Here is a 26,030-nt window from a genome sequence, read left to right as displayed (position 1 = left end):
GTACTGTGCCACTCAGTAAAATATGAAAATGTTCTATACATGTTATACAGGCTCTATAGAAATCCAAATGGCAAGGATGATCTGAATCTTGCGTGATAACCTGGTTAATTAGAAATCTTGAATCTCACAAGCCTGCACGGTTCTTTTGCTGCTGAGATTCTTGTTATGAATGAATAGCGTGCATATGGGCGTCAGCAATACGTGCATTGGTAAGTCAAACTCGCCTGACCCTGTAGGGAGAAGAGCAATTTCATCTCCATCAAGGGAACGCTTCAAAGTAAGTAGTTTCTGTTTATTTATATAGTTATATTTTCCAGTTGTGCTCTAACCAAAAACATGAGACACATTAATTTTAAACAGCTAGGCCATTGTTATGGTCTCTTCTTCAAGATACACATACTCTTCTTCAAAAATCATCTCCGCGTGAGTCATCCATGAAATGTGTTAGAATGCTGATGAAATGTCTCACTATTGAATGCCAGACAACACTTAGAAAATAATATGAAAGTTTTCATATCCAGGTTATTATTTTTTCTTAATTTCTTTTCCCAAGCCATTCTCCTCCCTTGACTTGAGGTGATGGTCTACATCTGTACTGCTCTAACCCCTGACTCAATGCTTTGGCCTAATAGGCTTATAGATAATATAGTAGGTTTATATATGCACTACTCTGAATTAGCTCAAGTGACTTTTAAAAAGGGTGCATTCTTGTCTTGATAATTATACTTTATGCAGGCGAACATAGCAGTAAGTTCTGCACAACAGTTGTATTTTCTATTTCAAATAGAACGAAAAAAGGCAAAACACAGGACTGGCTCCACTGAATTCCGAGCTGAATACAGTCTTACTTTAATTTGTGCAAAGGTTTTCATAGTTTACATTATCTTTGTCTTGTTTTCTTTATCTCTAGTTCCCAATCATGACTCTGCTCGTTTCATAGCACAGTAGCGCCAGTCTCAGGACACGCCTCCACACGGTACCGAGCGCTTTTACTTTTGCGCCATCCGGGAGTCTTTTTCAGTGCGTTTAAAAGGGAAAAAGGATGGGCTAGAGCCGGCGGACAGGCGCGATTGAGCTCTGTCTCAATCAGCCCAGGCCCCAAGCCAGCACTTCCATTTTAATAGCCAGGCACGGAAAAAGTGAGCTTTCCCCCTCCTCATCCTCCACTCTAGTTGCCATTACCCCAGAAAACCTCCTGCTTCATTTGCTTCAGTCTTTCCAGCATCATACAAACCTCTCCAAACCTCTCAGCTCAGACGCAACACTAACATCTCCCCTGTAGAGACAGCATGCCCACCAAGACACGGAGAGGACGAGAAAACTTAGCCACACTTAAATCTGTACTAATTAAAAGTTAAACTGCGACATTTGCCTTGGTCAGCTCAGATTCATTTGCACCTAAAAACAACCTTCTGAGTCAGCACCATCATGTGAAGCACTGGTGTGGTCACTGGCCTCAAGTCTCTCCATATAACAGTCACATTGATGAGACACGCCTCTCACCTGAAAGAGCAACCGCCTTCTATTTTGGCGTGCATTTTTATCACCTGCTTACATGCACCAGCGAGTAATCATTACTCCCTCATCAACATCCTCCCTTTCCTAATCATTGCCCAAAAAAACAGCCAAACGCCAACGTATGGCAAACCGCTGGGAGAGGAGTTATTTAAGGGGGTGATTGTCTTGAGGAAAATAGAGGGGCTGTTCAAGCCTCCCTACCTGCCTCAGTGGCCGGTGCTCAGGCGTTGCTGAACGTCCGAAGTACTTTGACGAGTCCCAGTGTCGCTCTGCTCCTGTGCTCCTCGAGCTGCACGTTAGTGAGCTGTGGAGGGGGAGGTGCTTTGGCTCACCACTCACACTCCTCCTGCTGCTGCAGTTGGGTCAGTTCTGACAGACTCCTACAGAGACGCTCTTTAACTGATGGCCTGTCCCTGTCTGTCTGTCTGTCTCTCTCTCTCTCTCTCTCTCTCTCTCTCTCTCTCTCTCTCTCTCTCTCTCACCATCTCTGTGTCCTCTTACCCAGAGGGTGTGATTTTATCCTTGCCCAGATGACTGACTGATATCTACCATCATGACATCATGGGGTCTTTCTTGTCCTGTCTACATCTTTCACACTCTTCTTTCGTACTCACATGCTCAGTACACGACACCCTATACCACACTGGGCCACATAATTGTATGCAGAGTCCCAAGCCAAAGTAAAATTACATCCATACATACCTTCTCTAAAAGGCACACAGACACTCCATTACCACATACCCGGGTGGGAGAATAAAGCACTCTAGGTGACTATGTCTGACAAGCGTGTGGATCTCGTCCTCCGATGACCAACATTTTACAAGCCATCAAAATTAGTGCAGGGAAATAAAACCAGACAGTAGTAACCCTGGGAGGTGACCTGCCCTGCTCTTAACGCGGGGAGGAGACAGAGAAAGACACAAAATGTGGGAAAGGACGAGGAGGCAAAAGTGGGACTACTATTCTATCAAGAAAAAAAGATGTTCTGTATATCAGCAGATGAAGCGTCTCTGCGTAGTTTAGATTGCAGTAGTGAAAATGACGTGACTGCTGTTCCATAGATCAGCCAGTGCAGACCCTGTCTGGTGGTGGGAGAAACCCTCCTGCAATGGGGTTCAGCTCAGCTCTCCAGCTGACTGCTTTCAGCACCCTCCACCCTGCATACCATGGAAAAGTTCACCCCATTAGACTGTGTTGTTAAAAACCAAACGAGAGTTTTTCAGTGAGAAACTCCACCCACCCTCAGCAAGGGAGAAAAGGAGACACAATCCCAGTCGAACTGGCCGAGAGCAAACAGAAGTCACTTACACTGAAGCCACTGTCTCTGGGCAAGTGTTTCAGAAGAGACACAGCCCAGGTCCACAGATTGCCTTAGACAAACATCACACTGTTCCCTTGTGCTGCAGAATGCTACTAGGCAAAGAGTTTATTGATCAGAATCCGGGAAGAGCCACAGGCACTTTAATCAAGGGAACATCCAGCCAAACTCAACTACAGAACACCAAGGTCTGAGCTCCAGCTATAGACCACACAGGCTTCCACTGTTTCTAAGCTCTGATCCGCAAATTCCCCCAAACCCCACATTTAACTATATCCTTGCTCAAAGCAAGGCTGACTCATCTAATGTAATGCTTGATGCATGAGTGTGCAGTGAAGTCAAGTATGCTACTGTCAGGCAGCAACAAAAGCATACAGCTGTTGGGGTGGAGAAGCACCACAGCCAGGTTAAATATAACTTCATAACACAAGCTTATATGGATAAGGGTGGGATAATGCTGGGAACGCCCGATAGGTGCTGTTTGGAAGATTGGAGTCCTGATTCTGAGGGTAATGATTTCCAGGGGACTTCCATAGTTTTAAGCTCTGGGTCGGTTTAAGGAGTGGAAAAGCTATGTGTTATTTTGAACACTGTAAAAGAATCCTTGTCTTTAGTCATAACAATGATTTACAAACACAGCAGGGGAGCTTAGTGTGTGTGTGTGTGTGTGTGTGTGTGTGTGTGTGTGTCTGTGTGTGTGTGTGTGTGTGTGTGTGTGTGTGTGTGTGTGTGTGTGGTTGAGATTTATACTGTTTGCTTTTTATCCAAACCTTTTAATAGCCAGCAGGCAGAATGGTATCTGCTTTCACATTAATTCATTGATGTCCTCTCATGGAGAGTCAATGGCTGAACCATTAAAGTACCCTTGATCCCAAAGGCAGGTACTTCTCAAGGACCAAGGGCTGGCTCCCAGCCAAGCCAGATGAGTACACTGGTGTTACATTCTGCCCACCTAATGCAAAATCAGGGATGGCAAAAGCATAGCACTTATATTTGTCAGCATATTGGAACTTGGAAGTTAGTCAGAAAGTGCACAGGAAACCCTCAGTACTTAAATATACATTCACCGAGAAAACACAGGAAAACATTTATATAGGGACATGCATGAGACAAAACAGTTTGAAAACATCATTGTAGCAATAGTGTGATAAAACAAGGCCCCTATCCACAAGAGAACTGGAGGAATTTGTGTATGACATCATATCTCTCTCACATACACATATGCGCGCACACACACACACACACACACACATGTGCACACGTGCACAGGCGCACACACATGCACAACCTCCAGGGCAGTGCACAGGCTAGGATTTTGTGACAGAGAAGGCAAACAGCATGGTGCCCTCTGTTAAACAGGGTAATTATTACTGTGCTAGCCACTCTCATGCCAAGTGCTCCCCTGACATGTGTGAGCTGAGGTTATTTACCTCTCAGAGGGTGAGTGCTTGGCTCCAGGAGAACAAGCAATCCTGAATCATGACACCTATACTGCTCTTACACCGAAGCAGCACCACATACCCCAGAGCAGCTATTTAGAGTCTATACATCACACACAACAACAGTGTCTAAGCATCTGGGTTGTAAAATACACATGAGATTTCCCCATGGCCTGATATGCATGACACTGTGTATCACCCAGTGTATCACCGAGTGCTACTTTTAAATGGCTCATGAGAAAAGTGAACCCAGAACACCTGGACAAGGATAATCAGCATAACCCTGAATCTCAAGGACATTATACAAAGGAAAAAAAAGAAAAGAAAAAAGAAATGCACATTTTGTGTCAAATTTGAATGTGAGCAGTGTGTGTGTGTGTGTGTGTGTGTGTGTGTGTGTGTGTGTGTGTCTGTGTGTGTGTGTGTGTGTGTGTGTGTGTGTGTGTGTGTCTGTGTGTGTGTGTGTGTGTGTGTGTGTGTGTGTGTGTGTGTGTGTGTGTGTGTGTGTGTGTGTGTGTGTCTGTGTGTGTCTGTGTGTGTGTGTGTGTGTGTGTGTGTGTGTGTGTGTGTGTGTGTGTGTCTGTGTGTGTGTGTGTGTGTGTGTGTGTGTGTGTGTGTGTGTGTGTGTCTGTGTGTGTGTGTGTGTGTGTGTGTGTGTGTGTGTGTGTGTTTCTGTGTCTGTCTGTCTGTCTGTGAGTGAGTGTTCGAAATAGCCACATACCGAGTAAGTATGGCTCATGGTGCGATACATGAGAAAGCATTGGATACTTAAGCATGGAAAACAACTACCACTGAGTAGCAACACATTCTGTGTGGTCATCTCACACCTGCCACACCAGTCTGCGAAACCACACACACTTTCAATCGCAAGGCTATTCATAACAGAAGCTCTCAGCTTCTAATGCTGTGCGTCTATTCATGCAACACCAGCATACATCACATACTGATGACACATGTCCTTAATTACATTCAACAAATTAATTTGAATGCAATCACATGTAAGACAAAGCTAAGAGTGTAGCACTACGTAGAACTGAGATAAACTTGGTCGCAGTTCTCAAGTTATGTGACTATGGATAGAAGATCCACCTTGGATCCCAAGATAAGCAGTCAGGTTGTTACTCTGTATAATGACTGCATTTACACTGTAGATGGAATCTGCTGTTCAATTTCTGCCTGTGTACTCCATAGGCACACAAAGTGGTCAAGTGCTCATATATGGTGGTCCAAAAACACACTGAGTGCATACACTCATACTTGTGCCATCAGATAACATTTTTGGATCAGTTCCCTTAGCATTAAGAGCACTGAATCTGAGTGATACACACACGGCGGCCCAGACAGAGACAATAGAGAGGGAGAGAAAGGGACACTAAACAAATGCCCAAATTAGATAAAATATTAAATAATTGGTCAGACTCTATACAATTTAACACTTGACTTTAATGAGCAGTGAATGGATTTGATTGGCTACCTTGAAATTTTGCAGACCCTCAGCGGAGCCGGACTCCATATCCTCAGACTAAGCACTTCAGGGGCAGAGAGCTGCCCATGAACACACTGACTCGTACCTCTGCTTCACCTGCCACGATACTCTTAAGTACAGCTCATAAAATATGTATTAAAGATGCTTTAGGCCACACACTTTTAGAGAAGGACATACAAGTGCTTGGAGAGGGGAAACAAAATGGTGCAGTGTGGCACAGGGAGTTTTTAATCCTCCAGTGGGATGTGCTGAATGTGGCTACGTCATCAAACCTGAGAGGGCTCTTTGTGCTTGCAAATGGACATTGCTAAATCCACCCCCTTCTGTATTCCCATCAACCACTTCTCCAAAGGTCACCTACAACTTCAAGAAAGTAGGGTGTATGGGGGACAAAGGGGTTGTAGCAGATGACAGAAACACCCAGAACATCTGTTACAAACTAATACTGATTCATTTTTAGAGCTTTCCCACGACTTGCCTGTTTTCTCATATCTTCTCCTTCTCTAACTTTATTTCTCTGCACTTAGTTGCTGAATGCAGTGATGTCTCTCGACCTGCTTTGTCTGCTGATCTCCAGCTGTCTCATGCTCAGCATGTTAGTGTGTGACACTGGTGTGTCAATCATATATTGCTAGTGAATCTAGCAGAGGCCCAACCGTTCAGTCACAGCAGCCCACGTGCTTCAAGCATGAAGCCATTCACAGCTAACGTTTCAGTGAAGTGAAGTAGTGTCTCAGGAAAAGCAATCAAGCTGCACTCTGAGCACTGGGACATGACGGGCAGGCTGTTTGGAATGGCTCTTTGATCTGCAAATACTGGCTAGCTGTGGTCCAGCTAGCATGTTCCTTCTTCTCTCTCTCTCACACACACACACACACACACACACACACACACACACACACACACACACATCAGAGCACACTATCAAATCAGCAAGTAAGCACAAAGTATAACATGGCAATCAGAAATCAGAGGTTTTCTCTTAACCCAGATAATGGTTTGCTCTAATTTAGGATGGCAGTGGTTTGCTTGGTTAGGGCACAAATCTAGAAGCATTCTGGTTTAAAGCTGGTTTAAAGGTGGAGTAACACATTTCTACCTGTGGTTGTCAAGCTGTTTAGTGGTCGAGTGTGTATAGACAGGCAGGGATCTTGGTATGACCTCCCAAGAGGGCAATTAAAGCACCTGTAGCAGGTTCTGGTGGAACAGCAGTGCAACATATAATCCCCAGAATTGATTATAAAAGCGTTCATAGTCCCATCCATAATATACACAAAGTTTAGAGCAACCGAGTCTAGGGGCTGCGAAGACTCAGGTTGCTCTAATGTTTGTGTCTAAACTTTGTGTTATGGCCTTTGTGTATATTATGGCCTTTACATAATTACCAGCTCCAACATCAGTGGTCCTCATCCAGCTGGTTTCACAAACAGCTCTCAACATCACTCAATGATTAATATAGGACTGACCTGCCTAGTTGATCATACAGCCCCTATGTATGCTTCTGATAATCATGGCCATGCATCAACACAATACTGGTATTTATACACTTGTCAGTTCATGAACATAGTCTGTCTGTCTATAGGTATGCTTCCACAGGATTCCCCCTTCTCCTGGGGTGCCGTGGATCCTTCTGTCACTAGAAGAGGACTCTACCTTAGCCACTCCTCATCCTATAGGCATCACTGGAGGTAAATACATTAGTCTTTACCACATGTGGTGCTGCGGTGGAGGCCCGGTGATGGGGCAACACAGTGAGCTCATCACACAAGCCCTTTAGAAAAGCAATTAACCTCTGTTCTCCAGAGGTATTACACTGGGTCCCATTCTCTTACCTCACCACGTATGTAAGCTCCCTCAGACGGTCTATGTGTTTTTATGAAACTGCCAGTTCAGCTGTAGCCAAATGACTTGCATGGGCTATTTTCTGCACAACTGAAGCAGCACTCTTTCCCCAAAATGATCTCTTCTTCATTCACTGATTTGGCTGTATTCATCCAAGCGTGTGTCCACTGAAAGGTCCCATTCTCTTAAGCAACAGAGAGCAATTAATGAAAGCAATGAAACAAGAGTTTGAGGACAACCTAGTTTAGCTGTCAGGCAACACGGCAATCAGCAACCCACAAAGAGAGCCAGGTGAACAGCATACGCCCCAGCAACTGTTTGCTCTGTCCCAGACTGTCATCCCTTCTCTGAGTGGAGCAAACCCAGCCCTTTGAATGTTTTTTGCTAGTAAATGCTAAACCAGTGAGGCGGTCTGGCACCGCAGAGGCTTCTCAACCAACTTCAGTATGTTCCTGGATAGCGAGTACCACACGGCTTTAGCGTCCACGTTCAAGAGCAGAGCCCATTGGCTTACGCTATAGCAGAAGATGATGTGTGTTGCATGCTTGTTTTCAGAGCCAGCTAGTTAAGAAATTCCCCTGAGGTCTGGTCTATCAGAACTCTGACAATGGTGGACAAGGCCATCGGCCCAGTCTCATAAATATCATCACTGTCATCGTGTGCCATGGGTCAGCAGGAGATATTTGGGGGGCACTACTTGACCCGTGCTGAGGTATGTGCCTGGAGAACTAGAGGATGTAAGGGAAATGAGGCAGGGGGATATCCCATGCCGATACCAAAAAAGACCTCCTCCTCCTGCCCTCCGACGTTCTCCCAGGCTGGGTAAGGAGAACTGTATGGGCAACAGCTGGATGGACAGAGCAAAATTAGAAAGGATGGCCAAGCATGGAATCTTCGGCGGTCCCCCTGGCTGGAAAAACTGAAGACCGTTCACAAAATCTGGAGAGAAACATGTATTTTCACCCCAGGGAGACTGGCTGTACTAGCTTAAAGGTCTCTGACCAGAAATGCTGCACTCAGTCCCCTGCAGCGCAAAAGCGAGGTTGGACAAATACACCTCTGTGTTGAGGTGAATCTGGGGTACTTCTGCATAAGCCAAGCTGACGCACTTTAGTCTGAGGCTTTTCATAAGAACAGCTCCTCAGTGTTATACAAGTCTCCCTATCTGATTTTGGACTCAAGGCAGTTTAATCACTAAAGCCCTCACTGACAGCAGCAGATGACTTTATTTAACAGAATAATATCAAATCCTCTTAATCTGTGTGTACACAATGGCTTTATCTGGTCTGTTGAAAACAATGGAACTTGACCACATCAGATCACAATAGTGCCAAGACACATCATGGTTTGTGTATGCTGCTGGATGCCTTACAAAGCAAATCATTCCAATGAAATGGGGCAGCTGGTTTTGCATGTAAGAGGTGGTGAGATACAAGAGATCCAGAGTGCTGAGCAGCGCGTGCTGCACAGTGTCGGCACTGAGCTCATAGCTGAGCTGTGTGGAAGAGGAGGTAGCCGGGGCTGACGCCTGCATTCACTCCTGTCTGCAAAAGCCTACTGCATACTTAGCAATGTGGCAACACTTGCCACTGTCGTGTCTCTAAAACAGCCATAAATGTCAGACAGACCACACACAAACAAACAGCCTTCAAGGAGTCGGGACCACTGGAGGAAAACGCAAAATGTGCAACTCTGGTGTTAACAGGTGGGGACAGTAAAAATCTGGCTCAGGGCCGACAGGGCCGTCTCCTTGCGTGACTCCCTGTTAAATGCCATGACCTCGGAGCCTGCCAGAGCTACTCTTTCTAACACACCACAGCTCTGCACATGCAATAATACAGCCTGCTGAATTACCAAGATTTTTATTGCCTTGGCTATCATATATGGTTCATTAGCCATTCAGAAGCTGGATCAGTGATGAAGAGCTCCTGCAGCCTGCTACAAGGGGTAAATTGGAGCAAGCTCTGGCATAGACGTGTGTACGCAACAAGCGTTCATTCACACTGCTAACCGCACAACTTTAGCATAATGGCTCTTGACTACACGCAGTGCAAACACTGAGGTGGCCAGTCATCCAGCAACAGAGCTGGGGCTGCTCCGAGCTAGACTCAAAGGCGTGCTAACTACACTCAATGAGACCATATGAAAATCAGTTCTGTCTGCAAGACCCTCGGAAATGTTTAGCACACTGTGGCTTTTTTCTGCTTTGACATGAAGTATTTAGCAAAGAAATGAGTCGCCGATTACATAATTACACACCCAGAACTGCAGCCTAAGAAATCCAGGATAAATGCAGGCTTAAATGCAGCTCCCAAAACTGTTAGATTATAACTAATCTACACAAAGCTGTTGAGTCATTAGATATTACTGAAAAAATGCATAAATTAAAAAAAAAAAAAGAACACGACAAAAAAAAAAGAACAAGAATATCAAAATTCCAATTATTTAGTCAGCGTGCAGTTTTTCATGGGAGGCAAAACAGAAGCATCTATGTCAAGAGCACACGTGCAATGTAAAGTTTAAACGTACCAAAGGACAAGGCCTACCTGAGAACACACAGCACCTGCGCATTTGTCATCCTGCCGTACCGCTAAAAACAGAGTTTCTCTTTCTCCCTAAGGACCAGTTCTAATCTGTTCCTATCAGGGCTGCTCAACTTTGTGTGTGTGTGTGTGTGTGTGTGTGTGTGTTTGTGTGTGTGTTTGTGTGTGTGTGTGTGTTTGTGTGTGTGTGTGTGTGTGTGTGTGTGTGTGTGGGTGGGTGGGTGGGTGGGTACATAGTGAACTGAAGCTATGCTCTGTGTCACTCCCCCTCTGGTGACAGACAACAAAAAGGGGCTTTCATATCTGGAGGGGCCAGAGGAGTTGCCCGTGGCCCTTCCACCCCTGTCATCGCCTGTCCTACCCCATCTCCCTCCCACCACACTTTCCTCAACCGAGTATTTAGAAAATGCAGCAGCGCCAGGCCTTGGCCAAACACCAGCCCAGCCTCGGTAAACAGGACCCTGGGACTTGGCCTTGCCAGAGGGGGCCCTGAGGTTCAGCTGCCGCGCTGGTGACTGCTTCCCTACCCCACAGTTACTTGGCCTGTCTTCACTCTCTCTTTCTGCCTGCCTCCAGGTTATGGCATGTTACAAGAAGATGATTACAATGCTCTGCCTCTTACGTTATTTCCTACAGTGTTTCATTGCCCACCTTAATGTCACAATAAAGAAAACTGTAAAAATATATATATATAAATAAATAAATAAAAAATAATTAAATAAATTGGAAAAAAACCACAACAACAACAAAAAAACCCCACACATTCATGTGTGGTCACAACACCGGTTGCGCTTTTGGCCTGTTTGAAGCGCGCCCACAGCAGGTGATGTTGGTGCGCAGGGTGCTAGGGCAATGTGTCTCGGCTGTAGGTCACACAGTGTCACTCCCTGCACATGTATCAGACGGCCCTATGACTGTGCAAGTTGAGATTGGCCACGATGCTGTCTAGCCTTGCCAACAGCAGTTGCTGAACAGTTTCAGCATGTGCGGTCAAGACAAAGAGCAGATAAGACATCTATTACCCTGCCATTAACATGTCAGTGCAGATAAAGCATTTACCCTTATTATCTAGTTAGATTACATTAGAGCTCTCATGATTGTAGTCTAGTCTACTGTATTTATGGCATATAGAAGTGGTAGCACAAAGCCATAGCTAAAGGTGGTAGTTATTAAGGGTGCATTTTAAACAATATTAAACAATATTAAGAGATTAGAGGTTATAAAAATCAATAATCTAAAAACATCCCTACTATATCCATTTCAACCTCAAACTTGTGTTCATTGACAGCAACACAATTGTTATGAGTGTTATTCAGTGTATTGTCTAGCTTCTAGATCTTTCTAGACCCTGGCCTGTTGAAATTCAATAATGAAAAAAATTTGACAAATTAATTTGCCTCACCAGTTTCACCATTAGTGAAACATCATTTTCCTGACAGGAATCTTCATCTTCCTCACCCGTTTTCCACAATTCTCTTCCATGAAGGGATACATTTAGATTTAGTCAGCATGCTAACTGCATACTTATTTCTCAACCAAAATTCTGGAGACAGAAACATTTTCAGACAAGCTTGGCCTGAGTTTTGGGCCGTACCACAGCCAGACTCCTGAGAACGTGACTCTCCCTCTCCTGAGACTCCTGAGAACGTGACTCTGCCTCTCCTGAGACTCCTGAGAACGTGACTCTCCCTCTCCTGAGACTCCTGAGAATGTGACTCTCCCTCTCCTGAGACTCCTGAGAACGTGACTCTCCCTCTCCTGAGACTCCTGAGAATGTGACTCTCCCTCTCCTGAGACTCCTGAGAACGTGACTCTCCCTCTCCTGAGACTCCTGAGAACGTGACTCTCCCTCTCCTGAGACTCCTGAGAACGTGACTGTCCCTCTCCTGAGACTCCTGAGAACGTGACTCTCCCTCTCCTGAGACTCCTGAGAACGTGACTCTCCCTCTCCTGAGACTCCTGAGAACGTGACTCTCCCTCTCTGCCTTGGCCAAACACAATAGCAGGACTTATCAGGACTCCAGATTTCATCTCCTGGCTCCGGTGGCTCAATGGTGTGGTTTGTCCCCATCCGACAGCCATCGGGATTCACGTGCAAATTTCCACTCCACAGTAAGTGCGAGGAAGCACACAGTGTAGAATTTTCTCTCCTTAATTAGCTGCCTATTGCTTGCTCGGGGGTGGGGGGTGTAAATTACTGGGGTGATTGGCCTTTTGACCAACAGCAAATGAGAGAGACATTTAGGGAGTCCAGCTTACACCCCATATTAAAGGGGGCAACCAAAAGATCTGCCCCATCCCCCCCCCCCCCCCCCCCACACACACACTATTTCTGCCTGGCCTATTTAAAGTGGGGATGATTTAAGTGGGGCGGACGCGTTATGGCTAGACATCTCACATGGCTTGGAGCGTGAACAGAAGAGAAGGAATGTGTGGTCTGAAAAGAGCAGAGCCTTTAAACTTTTGGATACAGGGCAAGAGAAATAAATGCATAGACATTTAATTCCTGACAGTTTTCTGCTTTCAAAGAGTATATCTTGGACTAAAGTCACAGTGGAAGTAAAGCTCAACCAAAAGGGATGAAAAAACGCATTATGCCTGGAAATTTTCTTAAATAACAACATAACTCAGGGTTTTGTGTGCTGTACAGCTGGTTTAAGACAATGGCAAAAGAGAGTGTTGGTCAGAAGTAGACCATATCGTCCAAGCGGGAAAACCAGAAGAACCGTTGGTGTCTAAAACCTGGAATGTTTATCATATGGCCTGTGGCCTGAACATAGCCTGGAGGCCCGGGGAGTGTGTTACAGGGCCGAGGCTAGTAGGGCTCTGTAGTCAGCCATAATGTGGTCAGGTGTCCATTGAATGCTCACTACGGTATTTACCCTAGACATTCTTCAGCACACTACCATCTCCACAACTAAACCCACATTATCAATAGTAGGAAGGCTAAGGCAGTGTCTGTTTAGAATACTGAAGGCATGCTTTTACATTTTAAATGAAACCTTGAGGGTTAGGGTGTAATATCAGGGAGCTGGAGAAGAGACTGATGTAGCAGTGGTTCAACTAGAATGCTAAAAAAAACCTAAAATAAAATAGCGTTTCCTCTATAAGTGGTTTTTGCTTTATTTATGAAGTAATAATTCGAGTAAGAGTAATATACTTGTTTTAAGCAATAAAACAAAACATGTTCCTAATGACAGAAAATGTTCATGCTTATATTTTGTCACAAGATTTTGTCACAGTTGCACTACAAATATATTTTAACCCATAATGCTAATACTTCTTGTATTGTTCAACACTGAAAGGCTTGACAAAAACAGCCATAAAACTTTTCTGAACCTCTTCCTTTCAGTTCCAGTGCTGATTTCTTAAAGGGAATGTTCTTGATTTCTTAAAGGGAATGTGAATTTGTGGGGCTGCTGAACTGAATACTGAACCTACTCTGTGTTCTTGTCCCCAGCACTTTTCAAAGCAACTTACAAAGTTACGCATGAAGTTACGCAAGAGTATATCAAGAAATATTATGTAATTTACATAATGTTTCAATAAGCATTATGTGATTTAATTTAATTAAATTAGGTCAATTATTATTGTCAGTCTAGCCTGTCATTAGATTGGCTTTGAATTCTTGGGTGGTCTGTTCAGATGCAGCTGTGTCTTCTGATCCTAAGTGTCCATGGTCTGTCAGTAAGACCTCCTGTTCCAAGGGGTCACCAATTCAACAAGCCATATATGGGCATGGACTTACATACAGAGAGCTGAGCAAAGTTAATCTTAAACAGAAGAGTTGCACCTCAGATTATGAGACACACCCATAGTTTATCAGTAATACATGTATAAATATGTATGTGTGTGTGTGTGTGTGTGTGTGTGTGTGCTCAAACTAACCTTGTTGATACTTTTAATTAAGCAGTGTGAGTTCAACTCCATTAGGTCTTATTGAATCAGTCTCTCTCATGAGCACGCACAGCACATATAACAGCTTCCTACAGTGGCCCACACAAACAGCTCAGTCTCATACACCGGTCCCAGATCTCACTCCTCTGCTTTTACAAGTGCAGGGAATAAGATCTGAATGGGTTAGATTCTAGAGCAGTGAATGGTCCAGGTAGGGCAACATAACATACTGTTAAAGCCCTTAAGTCAATAGAAAGCAGACCTTTAACTCTTCAAAAGACTCTTTCTTACTTGTGCAGAGAACATATGCATTGAGGATTTAATATCTAGGCCAATTATTTATGAGTTATTTATGAACTGGTATATTGAATAAAACCCTATTTTACTAAAATGAAAAGAACATAATAATGTGAGCCCACAGCAAATACATTAGACCTAGGTCTTGTTCTAGGTATTGACATTACCCTCTGTGGAGTCTTCAAAGCGCTGATTGAAGTTTTCATAGGAGTCCCAGCGAATAAGAGGATCCTGGGTATTGTAGTCCACAGAGACACTGGGTCCATTCTCCAGATGGCCCATACCTTCAGGAAAGGAAGAGAAGTACAAAGCCTTTATGAACATAAACCTTTAGAATCCAAAACAGGAACTTATGAAAATAAAAAGAGTTCTTACCCTGGATTTTTTCTGGGCCAAACGAGAAGACAAACTCTACTTTTCCATATTCAGGGAACCTGTCATCTGTTTGAGAGATGAAATCAGCATAAAAAGAAAATAATAAGAGTATTAACCTAGAACTTTTCCACTCAGTGTTTATGAGGGACAAAGCACTGTGCCGAACTCAGTTAAACCAGCAAGATTTTTACCTTTGAACGTTTCATCCAGCTCCTCCTTGCCAAAGACAAGGCCCATGTCGTGAACAGCGCAGGTGTGAAACTGCACTCTGAAAATGACGTCTCTGGACGGGCTACGGAAGCGCTTGTGATAACACTTCAGCTGCAGAGGAAGACACATAAGTCAGCCTTCCGTAAAACAATTACGTTATACCTGCAGGACCAGTCCAGTCAGGACCAATTATAATACACTCAGGACCACTCAGTACTGAATGCAGAAAAATGACTGACTCTCTCTCTCTGACACTGATACCAATGGCAAATCCACCTCCATGATTTACTCAAGTGATGCACAGAAAGAAGCGGAGCTCAGAGCAGCAGCATTCTCACCCATCAATGCTGCATCCTGCATGTGACAGAGTGAGACCCATTTCTGGCTTATGTCAGTGCCATCGCTCACATCAAGACCAATGAATCATACTAGATTAGATTAAATGAGGGCTTTTGGATCACCAGGGTGCTCATTAGACTTCCCATGAGCAAGCAATGCCACATAAGTCTCTCTGGTTTAGCACACAGTCTCTCCAAGATGCAGATGAGAGAATAAAAATGACCTTGCTGGCCACCAGAGAAACTGTATCCTGCACTCCGCAGCCTGGGATAGTTGTAATTAAGCTATTTTGCTTGGGGCAGACGAATACAAAACACACAGGTTTTTTACTTATGAAACATGAGCAAAATAATCACAACAAAACTGAGGAATGGAGGCCAAAAGCCTTGTGGCTTAGGGACACTTCATAGGAGCATTCCAGGGTATAGGGGCCCCTGCAGAAAGGAGGCATGCCTCCACCTCAGAAAACACTGCCCTTTCCTACACATGTAAGCAGCAAGGCCAAAGAGACTGGGTGAAGCAGACATCCACTTGAAAAAGAAAGTGCGAACAAACACAAGAGTCAGCACGCCAGGGTGGAAGTGATATTGCTGAGGTAATTAGTGTAACACTGACTACACTGCACTTAAGGGAAGAAGCATCCATCAATTTTCCACGTTAAATGGGATGCTAAGCATGGTAAATTACTTGATTTCTTCCACTTTTCCTGCATAGTTGAGGTTGTGGGGGGGGGGGGGGGTTTGCGCTGATTTACAGTCTTCTTTAATAGTAATCCCAGCAGACAAGGCCTCTAGCAGAGCTTAGAGCTCTTTCTAAATCACCTTCTTTTTTGTTTGTTGGTTTTTTATTTTTATTTTTGCTTGCTAAGGACAAACAAAGATGAGCTCTTTGAACAGATCGCCCTCTACAAACAGCATTAGCATTTTTGACAAAGTACTCAGTTCTCTGGCCTCTTTCTCAAAGAGCGCTCTAGGCTGAGATCCAAATAAATCCAGACTGGCATCTTCGCCAACACTGAATGCAGTGCTCATCAGAACAAACCTTCACTTCTTCTAGGGTGTTCTTGAAGTCTGACTCATGCCCCCTTTGACATTTTATTTTATGGGTTTTGCATAGCACTCTAACGAAGTCCTATAAATGATGGAGGGAGCCAAGCCAAGAACCCTTTCCTTCACCTTTAACGGCCATATTTCATACATGACCTACACTTCTTAGAGGCTAAGCTTGATTTCACTCTGTGAACTACATAACTCAACAGAGGGGGACTGAGTGTTATGCAAAACAAGGCAAGTCAGGCAAGTCATCAAAATCACTTGACAGATAAGAGCATTTTTACAAAGGTAAAGGACTGAAATTCCTTGCACACTGCAAAAATGGACCACTGGAAATTCTACAGTAAAACATCTGCAAGTAGTGAATATAGTAGGGAGCATACTATTACCAGAATGTCTCCTTTCAGAAGCAGTCCAGGCTCAATGGTGATGCATATGCTGGTCTGACTGTCACCTTGGACATTACTGTGAATCACAGATAGGACAACACACATCACCCAAAGCACAGACCACAAAACCCTCGCCACCAATTCTCTACAAAATAATTTAAAAAAATGAAATGCAAAAATAGGTTTTCTTACAGAGTGGCTAGTACAAAAGTGTACAGTGTCTGGGTTTGTGATGGTATTACTGTGTATTCTGCACATTCCCTGTGAGCAGTACATGTTTAGAAGTGGACACAGGTGACAGAGTGATGATACTCTTAAGGTGTATGTAGCCACTGGGACACAAGCAGAAAATGTGCCACCCCTGGCTAAGGTTTTGTGTGTGTGTGTGTGTGCACATGTGTGTTTATGTAGGAGATAAATACCACAGGGTGCAGAATAATCTTGCAAGTGAATATAATCAATATTTCTCAGTTGTACTTAGAATGTTAACTGATAAAAAACTTTGGCCCACACACAATGACACATGCACACACACATAAACGCATGCACATGAAGCCCCTTTACTCTGCTTCTGAAATATCACTTTTTTGAAACCAAGTCTCTCTCGGGACAGTAAAGCACAGTAGTGGGCTGGTGCTATTAATGCCATACGACTGTAATGGGGCCTGTGTTTGCTGGAGCCAGCATGCCAGCTGAACGTTTTCTCCTCTCAATCCAAACTGGACCACAATCCCCCTGATCTAGCCCTTCCCCTCCTGTCTTCGACACACTCAGGTGGACTTACACACAACTCTGTGTAAAACAGACGAAGGTGTATCTCATTACTGTATACACAAGCAGAGATATCATACATAATACACCTGCAGTCTGAGCGCACACTGTAGGTCTGTGGGAGACACGCGTTATGCACTCTCTAAGTGTGTGTGTGTGTGTGTGTGTGTGCTACAGGCAATTGTGGGAGGGGACCAGGAACTCAGGATGGCATGTGATTCGTGTATCTGGAGTCTGGGCAGGGTGCCAGGGAACAGTGAGTGAAGGAAGGCATTAGAAACAGCCCAGTTCTTACTAGATCCCAGATGTGTAGACTGGCTGCATGGCCTGGTAGATCTTGAGGAAAGGGCGGCAACCTGAAAGTCACAAGAGGCAGAGAAAAGGAGGCGGGGAGAAAGAAAGAGAAAACAAGAAGGTCTAAGTATAGTTGGAGGAACAGAGGGAGGGCCTAGAGAGAGGGGGGTGGTCTATATGCATGACTGCTATGTCATAGTGTTCCAATGGTGTGCTTCTTCCCATCTAAATACTCATACATTTACAGTGACACGTGCGCGCACACACACGCTTTGCTTCCATTCATCAATAAATTCATTCATCTTGTGCCTGGTAAAGGCATGACATTATAAAAACAAACAGGCATCTCTCTCTTGTGTGATCCCTCACACACTCACACTACAGAAAACAAACCCCACCCCCCACACCCTTCTCCACAGTTGCATGCATGACACAAGGCTCTGAATGCTGCCTCCATCACCTGCAACTGCAGAGACTCTCTTTTGGCCCCCAGCCTGGACTCCGGGCTGACCCCCAACCTGGGGCTGGCCCCTAGCTTGGACCCAGGGCTGGTCTCCAACTCGAGGCTAGGCCCCAAAGCAGCAGCTCACCTCCTTTGGACTCAAAGTTGGGGATGCCATGCATGATAACGTGGTGCAGGAAGAGAGGCTTGTTGTTGATCTTAATGTGGCCCGACAGCAGTCCACTGAAATACTGCACATATCTGGAGTAGATAGAAACAAGCACACACAAAGCACAGGGACAGAGCATTCAAACTAAGAGAAAAAAGAATAGAACACTTTTTGGAATATCTACCTTTCAGAAAACAAGTAGGGGGGCTTCCAAGATCAGAGGCTTCCAAAGACAGTGGCACAACTTCCCAAAATAGCAGATTCTTTACATTACAAACGCAGCCCTTACCTATATGTTTTGGTTGGTATGATTCAAAACTTTGCAGCAGTAATAAACCCAGTGTGGTGATTCTTAGCTAGGGGAGTCAGGGTGACCAGGAAGCAGGCTCATTAATCCTAGTTGAAGCAGCTCTCCACACACTTGCTGTCTAATACATCAATCAAAACAGAGCATATATATATATATATATATATATATATATATATATATATATATATATATATATATATATATATATATATATATATATATATAAAGATTTGATATCTTTTCAGCTGGGAGTATAGACCATTTCCATTAGCGGTCATAAGACAGTTTATGTGGGTCCATTTAAGTGGAACAGCCCTTTGCTCCATTTCCAAAAAGTCACAGAAGAGCCCTGGGCACTTCAGTATTCATAAACAGGAAAAAGCTTCTTCCCACTTTAGCACTAGGGCCTCTCCTCCAGGGAGGCATGGAGACCACAACGAGCGCTTCTCTGGCCAGGGGCCCAAGGCTCTGCTTTCCCACGCAGGGCAGTGGCCACAGCCACTGCAGGGCCTCCACAGGGCTCCTGCAGGCTCATGCACTTCAGAGAGGCAGGGAGGACTCTGCTCCCAGGGAGGATGCCAACCACGGAACCCATTTTATGTCAGCAGGAGGCCATTACAGCTTTTTACAGGAGACTGAGAGAGGCTATTTAATAAAACCAAAGGCACCAGTAACTTTGAACAGGAAGGGAGGAGTCAGAACTCCTAACGACAGGGAGACTCCCCAATCATCACTCCAGATTCCGCTGGTTGTAGGTTGCCATGGTGAATGGGGGAGTTGTGTTCAAATGCACTAGCGCCTTTGAACAGGGAGGGAAGAGTCAGAACTCCTAACGACAGGGAGACTCCGTAATCATCACTCCAGATTCCTCTGGTTGTACGTTGCCATGGAGAATGGGGGGGTTGTGTTCAAATGCACTAGCGCCTTTGAACAGGGAGGGAAGAGTCAGAACTCCTAACGACAGGGAGGCTCCGTAATCATCACTCCAGATTCATCCTGTTATAGGTTGCCATGGTGAAATGGAGGGGTTGTGTTCGAGGCTGTACTTGGGCATTTTGCAGTAAAAGTTGCTAAATGTATTCTGTGTAATGGAAAATGTGGTATCCCATGCAGAAATATGTGTGTGTGTGTGTGTGTGTGTGTGTGTGTGTGTGTGTGTTTTTTGTGTGTGTCTAAAATACTGGAATACAAGTTAGTGCTACACATGCCTCCCATAATAACTGCAGAGTAGTGGACAACCACTTCTGGCTAATTATAGTGCCGCCAAGAAATAACAGCACAGAGAGGCCAAATCTCAGACCCTTAAGGATATCACTACACCTCTGGGAGAATGTTTCAGTTTAAAATGGTAAGGCACACATCCAGGGAGTGGGATGACTTCAGTTCAAAAAATAACATGTAAACATATAAGCATCTAGACAAATAATATTAAATCCATCTGCCCTTGTAGTTTTCTCACTCATGCAGTTATGAGTACTTCTGTGTTTGACCAACAGAGGCTAAACTTTTTTTGCACTGCTCTATAGTTAAGACATACACATCATTCGACCAATCAGTTAAAAGTTAAAAGTCGCAAGTGAAATTCCAGAAATTTCGAATGATGTACACGAAGAGAGTAAAAATGATATTGTTATGGAAATGCCTGCCTGTTGTGGTTAGGTCCAGTTCTGGACTACACTGCACAGACCAAAGAAAATCCACTTTAGTCAGGGATTAGGCTTAGGCTACAAATCAGAAATTCAGTTGTTATAGCAATTGAACACAGTGAGTTTGATCCTGTGGAACCCTTTCTGCATTTTCATGGATAAAGTAAACTATAGTCTGGCCTAAGCTGATTATTGGTACATTTCAGCCTACGCTGTATATTGGTACATTAGGTTCGCTGTGCAGCAGCTGAAGTGAAGAAACTTGAACAGTGCGTGGTAGGCAGAGGTCGGCCTAGAAATGGGCTGAAACTGACCTTTTCTGGGAAGGTTGGCTTACAGGAAGCACTTTGTCTTCATAAAACCGCTTCATGGCGAACCTGTCCAGGGCCTGATCTGCACTGCAGGCCCAACAAACATACACAGCTTCTGTTATCTTATGGATATTTAGTTTGGTTTATCTGCATTTATGTTTGCATTTCTTAATCAATTAAACACATTTTTGCTTGTGTTTGATTTCCAGCAGGTATTTGATGTTATCATGTCTACAGCAGTATGAGTTTCATGTTGTTACAATTACAACAGACCAATTCACCGATTATGAGTACAGACAGTAAAATATCCATCATATTTTTGATAACAAGGAGGACTTTGATGAATGATTAATCGGAGTCCTGAAACTGAATAATGTGTCTAAACAGTTGTTTCCCCAGCTTTTCTCTGGGCTTCACTAATGCATGTCACGTCTTGTGATCAGTGATTATAGTCTTTCCCCAATCAGAACTCAAAAGCATGAATTTAGATCAGCAATCACTCAAGGTCCAGGGCTCACCTCGCTGAAATGTTGCTGTAATGCATGTATGCAGCCACAACGACACCAGCTCTCCCTCGATTTCCCTGCAGAACAACAACAGAAAGAGAGACAGAGAGATGGAGGATTAAGGGATAATTCCAAACAAGGGGTATAGAGAAATCATTTAATTTCTCTTCATGTCGCTATAGTTCATTGAACAGCTCGTAAAGGAGAAAAGGGGCAGTGCGTAGGTTGTCGGAGCTCTCGCACACGCTACATAGTTCCACCAGTGAATCATCCGCTCGAGTTTCCGCTGCCTTTTGGAGCAACACGGTTTGCCATAGCAACGCTTTGTTGATGGCTTCCTGTTGAAAAATGCTGGGTGTTTCTGTATAATGAATGTACTTGGGCCAGGGTTAGTCCTTGCTCTCCCTCTCAGTCACTCAATGTCAGATCACAAACCCGGAGGAGCTCATGGACCAGGATTAAAGAGATGCCTCGCCAATGGTGTTAATGTTCGGGCCTAGTCTCAACACTGACCACACTGACATTTCCCACAGCAGCAGGAAGGAGGCAGATAAGGCCGTCACCTTAACCGGTTTCTATCTCACCAACTGCTGGTCCTAACATCAGCATCACCTTAAAAGACCCCATCCCAAAAAGCAGGCCAGAAAGGTCCTAGAGTCTTGGGTCATTGTGTAATTAAAGCCTCTCAGAGGAGCATGGAGGAGGGAACTTGCAGCATTGTTTGAGAAAAGACCTCGTGTCATTCAGTGCGACCCAGCAAGTTCAAGCAAAGGTTCTCAAAATGAGGGCAAATGCCAGGAATATTTCCCTTCCAAAGCTCCTCCACAGAAGAGTTCCTCAGTGCTCCACAAACAGTGGGATGAATGCAAAGCTAATGCAGAGTGATGGCAGCTGTTTAATCCCTCACTTCACACCTTAGAGCGCATCCGCGGCCAGCGTGTGCAGGACGGGACAGAACAGCGTGAGAACGCCATCTGCTGACAGCACACTATGAGCACTGCATGTTAAGATTTCCTGTCAATCTTTACAATAATTTCTTAAAAGAGAGTAGACGTACCTTGTTATGCAGGACCACAACATTATGGCTGTCAGCACTCATCCAGGTGTCCATAGCTTTACATATGCTACAGATCTTGTCCAGGGCTGGAGCATGATGGTCTGGCCAGCCAAAGTCCAGCACCTGAAACACACCCAGGAGCATGCACACAAACAAATGCATACAGACACATAAACAGAGGGGGTTGCTTTGGGGTTTTTTTTGTCTTTCTTTTGTAATGCATATTGTGCTAGCATATTGGGAAAATATGAAGTATATTGGAGAATATATGAAGCATATTTTGGAAAACCCAACTTACCTTGGGGTTTAGCCTGGAGATATCATATCGCTTTTCACTCAGGTTAAAGAGCTGAAGAAAAGTAAAAAGCATTAGTAATATATTGCTACTCAGCAGAGCATGTTTGTGTGTGGGAGGTTGGATGAACTTCCACTTGCTGTGGAATGATGGTGGAAGAAACGTCTGCTTGCTGTCCGGACAGCGCATGGAGTAAAGATCTTTTGCTTGCTGTCTGGACAGCAGAGTAGCTTTCAGTCTTCAAAGGCAGACTGAAGACCCATCTATTTGTGGAATATTTAAATGACCACTGACCCTGCACTTTATTGCACTTATCATTGTCTGAGATAGAGCTTATGTATTTTGCACTTCTAGGCATCAGCATTGATCCCTGTATTTCAACAGTATTCTAGTTCATTGGTATATTGGACTCTAACCTACTGTACTGTACTAGGATGTATTTTATGAGTACATGACAAAGCACTTTTGTAAGTCGCTCTGGATAAGAGCGTCTGCTAAATGCCGTAAATGTAAATGTGTGTGTGTGTGTGTTTGTGTGTGTGTGTGTGTGTGTGTGTGTGTGTGTGTGTGTGTGTGTGTGTGTGTCTGCGTGTGTGTCTGCGTGTGCGTGTATGTGTGTGTGTCTGCGTGTGAGTGTGTGTGTGTGTGTGTGTTGTTGGCTCACCAGGTAGTTTTCTCCATGTTTGGAGCGGAGCATGCTGGCCACTTCTTTGAGGTTAGAGCTGTAACTCTGCTCCTCTACGCTGCTGGGGAAAGACACGGAGATGATCCTCTCTGTGATGTAGACCAGGTCCACTTCATAGTTCTCCTCCACTGCCTGAATCAGACTCACACTCCTGCAGGTTTGGAGACAGACAAACCAACAAAGACTAGTAAAGACAAACAGAATGGAAGGCAAATTGTGAAAAGGATAAAGTGCTCTAAAAATCAGCTATCCAATGCTCCTAAACTACACACCAACATTACATAACCAAATAAGGGCAAATATGAGTTTATTCAGTGTGTGTGCCTTGTTCCAGACCCTCAATGTGAGATCCTTACTGCATTCTGAATAGGTATTTCTCTTGTTCACCATGGTTGCTGCAAATTTTTCACCAATACATTCCTTAGCAGTCTTGTGCTCCTCGCTAAATCACACAGACTGTTTTTCAAAAAGATGCTTTGCCTCAGAAATGTCAGCATGACACAATATGTAAATGCATATCTGGTGATCTGTTTTTGGTTTGAACCCAAAAAAAACAAAAAAACAAATCAGCCCAGAAAGACTGATCGTGGAGATAAACAAAGCTAGATATGAAAATGCCCCATATTCCATCGTGTGCTGAGCAGACCAAGGAAAACAATTTAGTCACTTGTATGGAATGATTTAAAGGAACTGCAATCCAGTACCCAATCGCTACCCACCTTCAGTCACCATGCCAACTGATGAGAGGATAATGAGGAGCATGGGCACACTACAAACCCAAAAACCCAGTGCAGCTTTTGAAAGGGCAGCAGGTAGCAATCTCACAGTCCTCACTGCTGGAGGGATCTCCCAGAAGCCCCTCTACCCCTCTCTGAGTAGTGCACGTCTGAGGTGTTTGGGTGTCCTCTCGGAGAAATACCATGCTCAGGAGAAGCTGCTTCTCATCAGGGGATTCCTCGCTAACCTCACTCTGCCTTCCGGCCCCAAAAAATTGCATAATATCTGTCCGAGGACAGCAGTGATCAAGTGTTTTAAACAGACGCATACACAAAGCACATGTTTTTTACTTCCACAATAAACAATACATTTGCTGCACAGTTTCTGTTAGGAATGTAACAATAAGCATCTCTTAGTGAAATAAACACCATGACATGCAGGTGGAACATAGGGCCTGCCTCAGACTCTGGAAGGTGGCCGATGTGCGCAGCAGAGCCAGTATAACCCCAATAACGCAAACACTTACTGTAGACTGGTCGTTATCGTTCCATTAACCCGGTCAAACTGGTCTAGTTAAAGCACAGTCACCAGCTCTGTTTAGATATTTATAGATTAAAGGATGAATGTTGAATGTTAGGCTGCAAGGTTCTTTCAAAACTACTAGCAGCTCCAAACTGAGAAAGATTTCCTAATGTTAATAATATGGGGTTTGGGAACTTTATCCCTCAGTGGTGCAGCACCAGGAATGTTTTGAGCCACAAGCTGGATACAGGATGAGTTATAATAGGGACAGTGATTCATCTAAACAACCCAGCTGCCTACACACTAATGTCATTCTCCCACAGGTTTCCACACCAAGCCTTCCAGAAACTCCTGGAGCTTTCCAACTTCCAGACCACTGAAAGGTGTCATGGCAACAAGCATCTTTCCATGCCAAGATCCAGCTGCACCTACTACATCCTAAGCCCACAGTCCAATAAAAAGAAATTCCCCAGGAAATGAAATATAAAGAAAAGCTTTCATCTTTTAATTCTGCTCCTCTTTGTGGAATACACAGACTCACAAGTTCTGCAAGATGGTTTCCTCATTGAGGGAAACAGAATGAAAATGAGGAGCACTGGCTCTCGAGTTCACATGCAAAGGGTCTATAAAAACTATGTGAGGATCACATGTGCCATATAGAATATAAAAGAAATAATAATTAGTATGCACATTGCATACTATATGTATAATAGTTGATTAATAATTGAAACATTGTTTTACTTATTGTTTATATAGTGCAAGATCTGTCAAATAAAAACTTAAAAGTATGTGTTAGCAGGTATATATGAACTATATGTTAATGGATGAAAGGTACTATAATCATATAAAAATAATAAATATATACATATTAAACCTAAAGATTATTTAGGAGACAGCAGGCCATTTGTGCATGAGAGAAAGAAAATAAAGATCATGGTATCTCTTCTGTTCTCCCTGAAGATGAAGCTGCCAAATTCAGAGAGGTGGACTAAAGCATTTCATTCTGGAAACTCACATTAAAATCTGAGCTGTTTATGTAAAACATATATACATCAGAGAGAAGAGCAGCACACTTCAGGAACTGTTTGTAAAATCTGAATTCTCTTCATAACTCAGACATGCAAAGTTTACCCAAATAACCATAGATCTGTCACTGTGTTGTATTATGCGTGTCTGTAAATCAGAGGAAGGAACGTCACCTTCCTCAAGCATGCTTGACAAGTCTGACATGTCCAGCAGAGTCTAACATGGCTGCTCTGGATAAAGGCTTGTGGGTCATACACAAACCATGATCTCCTCTCCAGGGTTCAAAACACAGGGGCGCCCAATATCCTTGACACACAAGGACATGGATGAAGAGGTTTAGATTTCAGATATAATCAAGTGGCCATACCCGTCATGTTCAAGCCCAAAGGTTGAGACTCTGGACATGAGTGAAGAGTTGAAGCAGACAGATTTCAGCTAGAAGATTTAGACTGTGGATATGGGAGTGGCTGTTACCAACAGCACTGTGGACTGATTCCTCTGCATGTCATCATCACACAGCAAGAATGCACAATCAAAGGCTCTGCTTTCATTAATCTGGTACTATGAATAGCCA

General features: G+C 44.0%; 1 protein-coding gene and 1 long non-coding RNA gene across 30 annotated transcripts in view; one reads left to right on the top strand and one right to left on the bottom strand.

The window, feature by feature from the left end:
- The window catches only part of tns1b (tensin 1b), a 164,685-nt gene that overhangs the window by 25,406 nt on the left and 113,249 nt on the right, over positions 1-26,030 (bottom strand). For all 29 annotated transcript variants that reach the window (XM_081713112.1, XM_081713115.1, XM_081713102.1 and 26 more), the window contains 11 exons: positions 23,171-23,342; positions 22,510-22,560; positions 22,212-22,334; positions 21,167-21,231; positions 20,652-20,735; positions 18,361-18,473; positions 17,772-17,832; positions 16,706-16,781; positions 14,907-15,036; positions 14,716-14,781; positions 14,508-14,624 (listed from right to left, as the gene is read on the bottom strand). In XM_081713112.1, coding sequence (XP_081569238.1) covers positions 14,508-14,624; positions 14,716-14,781; positions 14,907-15,036; positions 16,706-16,781; positions 17,772-17,832; positions 18,361-18,473; positions 20,652-20,735; positions 21,167-21,231; positions 22,212-22,334; positions 22,510-22,560; positions 23,171-23,342 — 1,058 coding nt within the window. The remainder of the gene's footprint in view (positions 1-14,507; positions 14,625-14,715; positions 14,782-14,906; positions 15,037-16,705; positions 16,782-17,771; positions 17,833-18,360; positions 18,474-20,651; positions 20,736-21,166; positions 21,232-22,211; positions 22,335-22,509; positions 22,561-23,170; positions 23,343-26,030) is intronic.
- On the top strand, positions 214-25,618 carry LOC145657559 (uncharacterized). The gene is made up of 3 exons (XR_014123357.1): positions 214-277; positions 7,344-7,449; positions 24,754-25,618. It is a non-coding gene; the product is annotated as an uncharacterized LOC145657559 (long non-coding RNA).

The sequence above is a fragment of the Electrophorus electricus genome, chromosome 4 (genome assembly GCF_041902795.1).
Source record: "Electrophorus electricus isolate QZ-2024a chromosome 4, ASM4190279v1, whole genome shotgun sequence".
Lineage (NCBI taxonomy): Eukaryota > Metazoa > Chordata > Actinopteri > Gymnotiformes > Gymnotidae > Electrophorus > Electrophorus electricus.
This window is presented reverse-complemented; position numbering and strand designations above follow the sequence as displayed.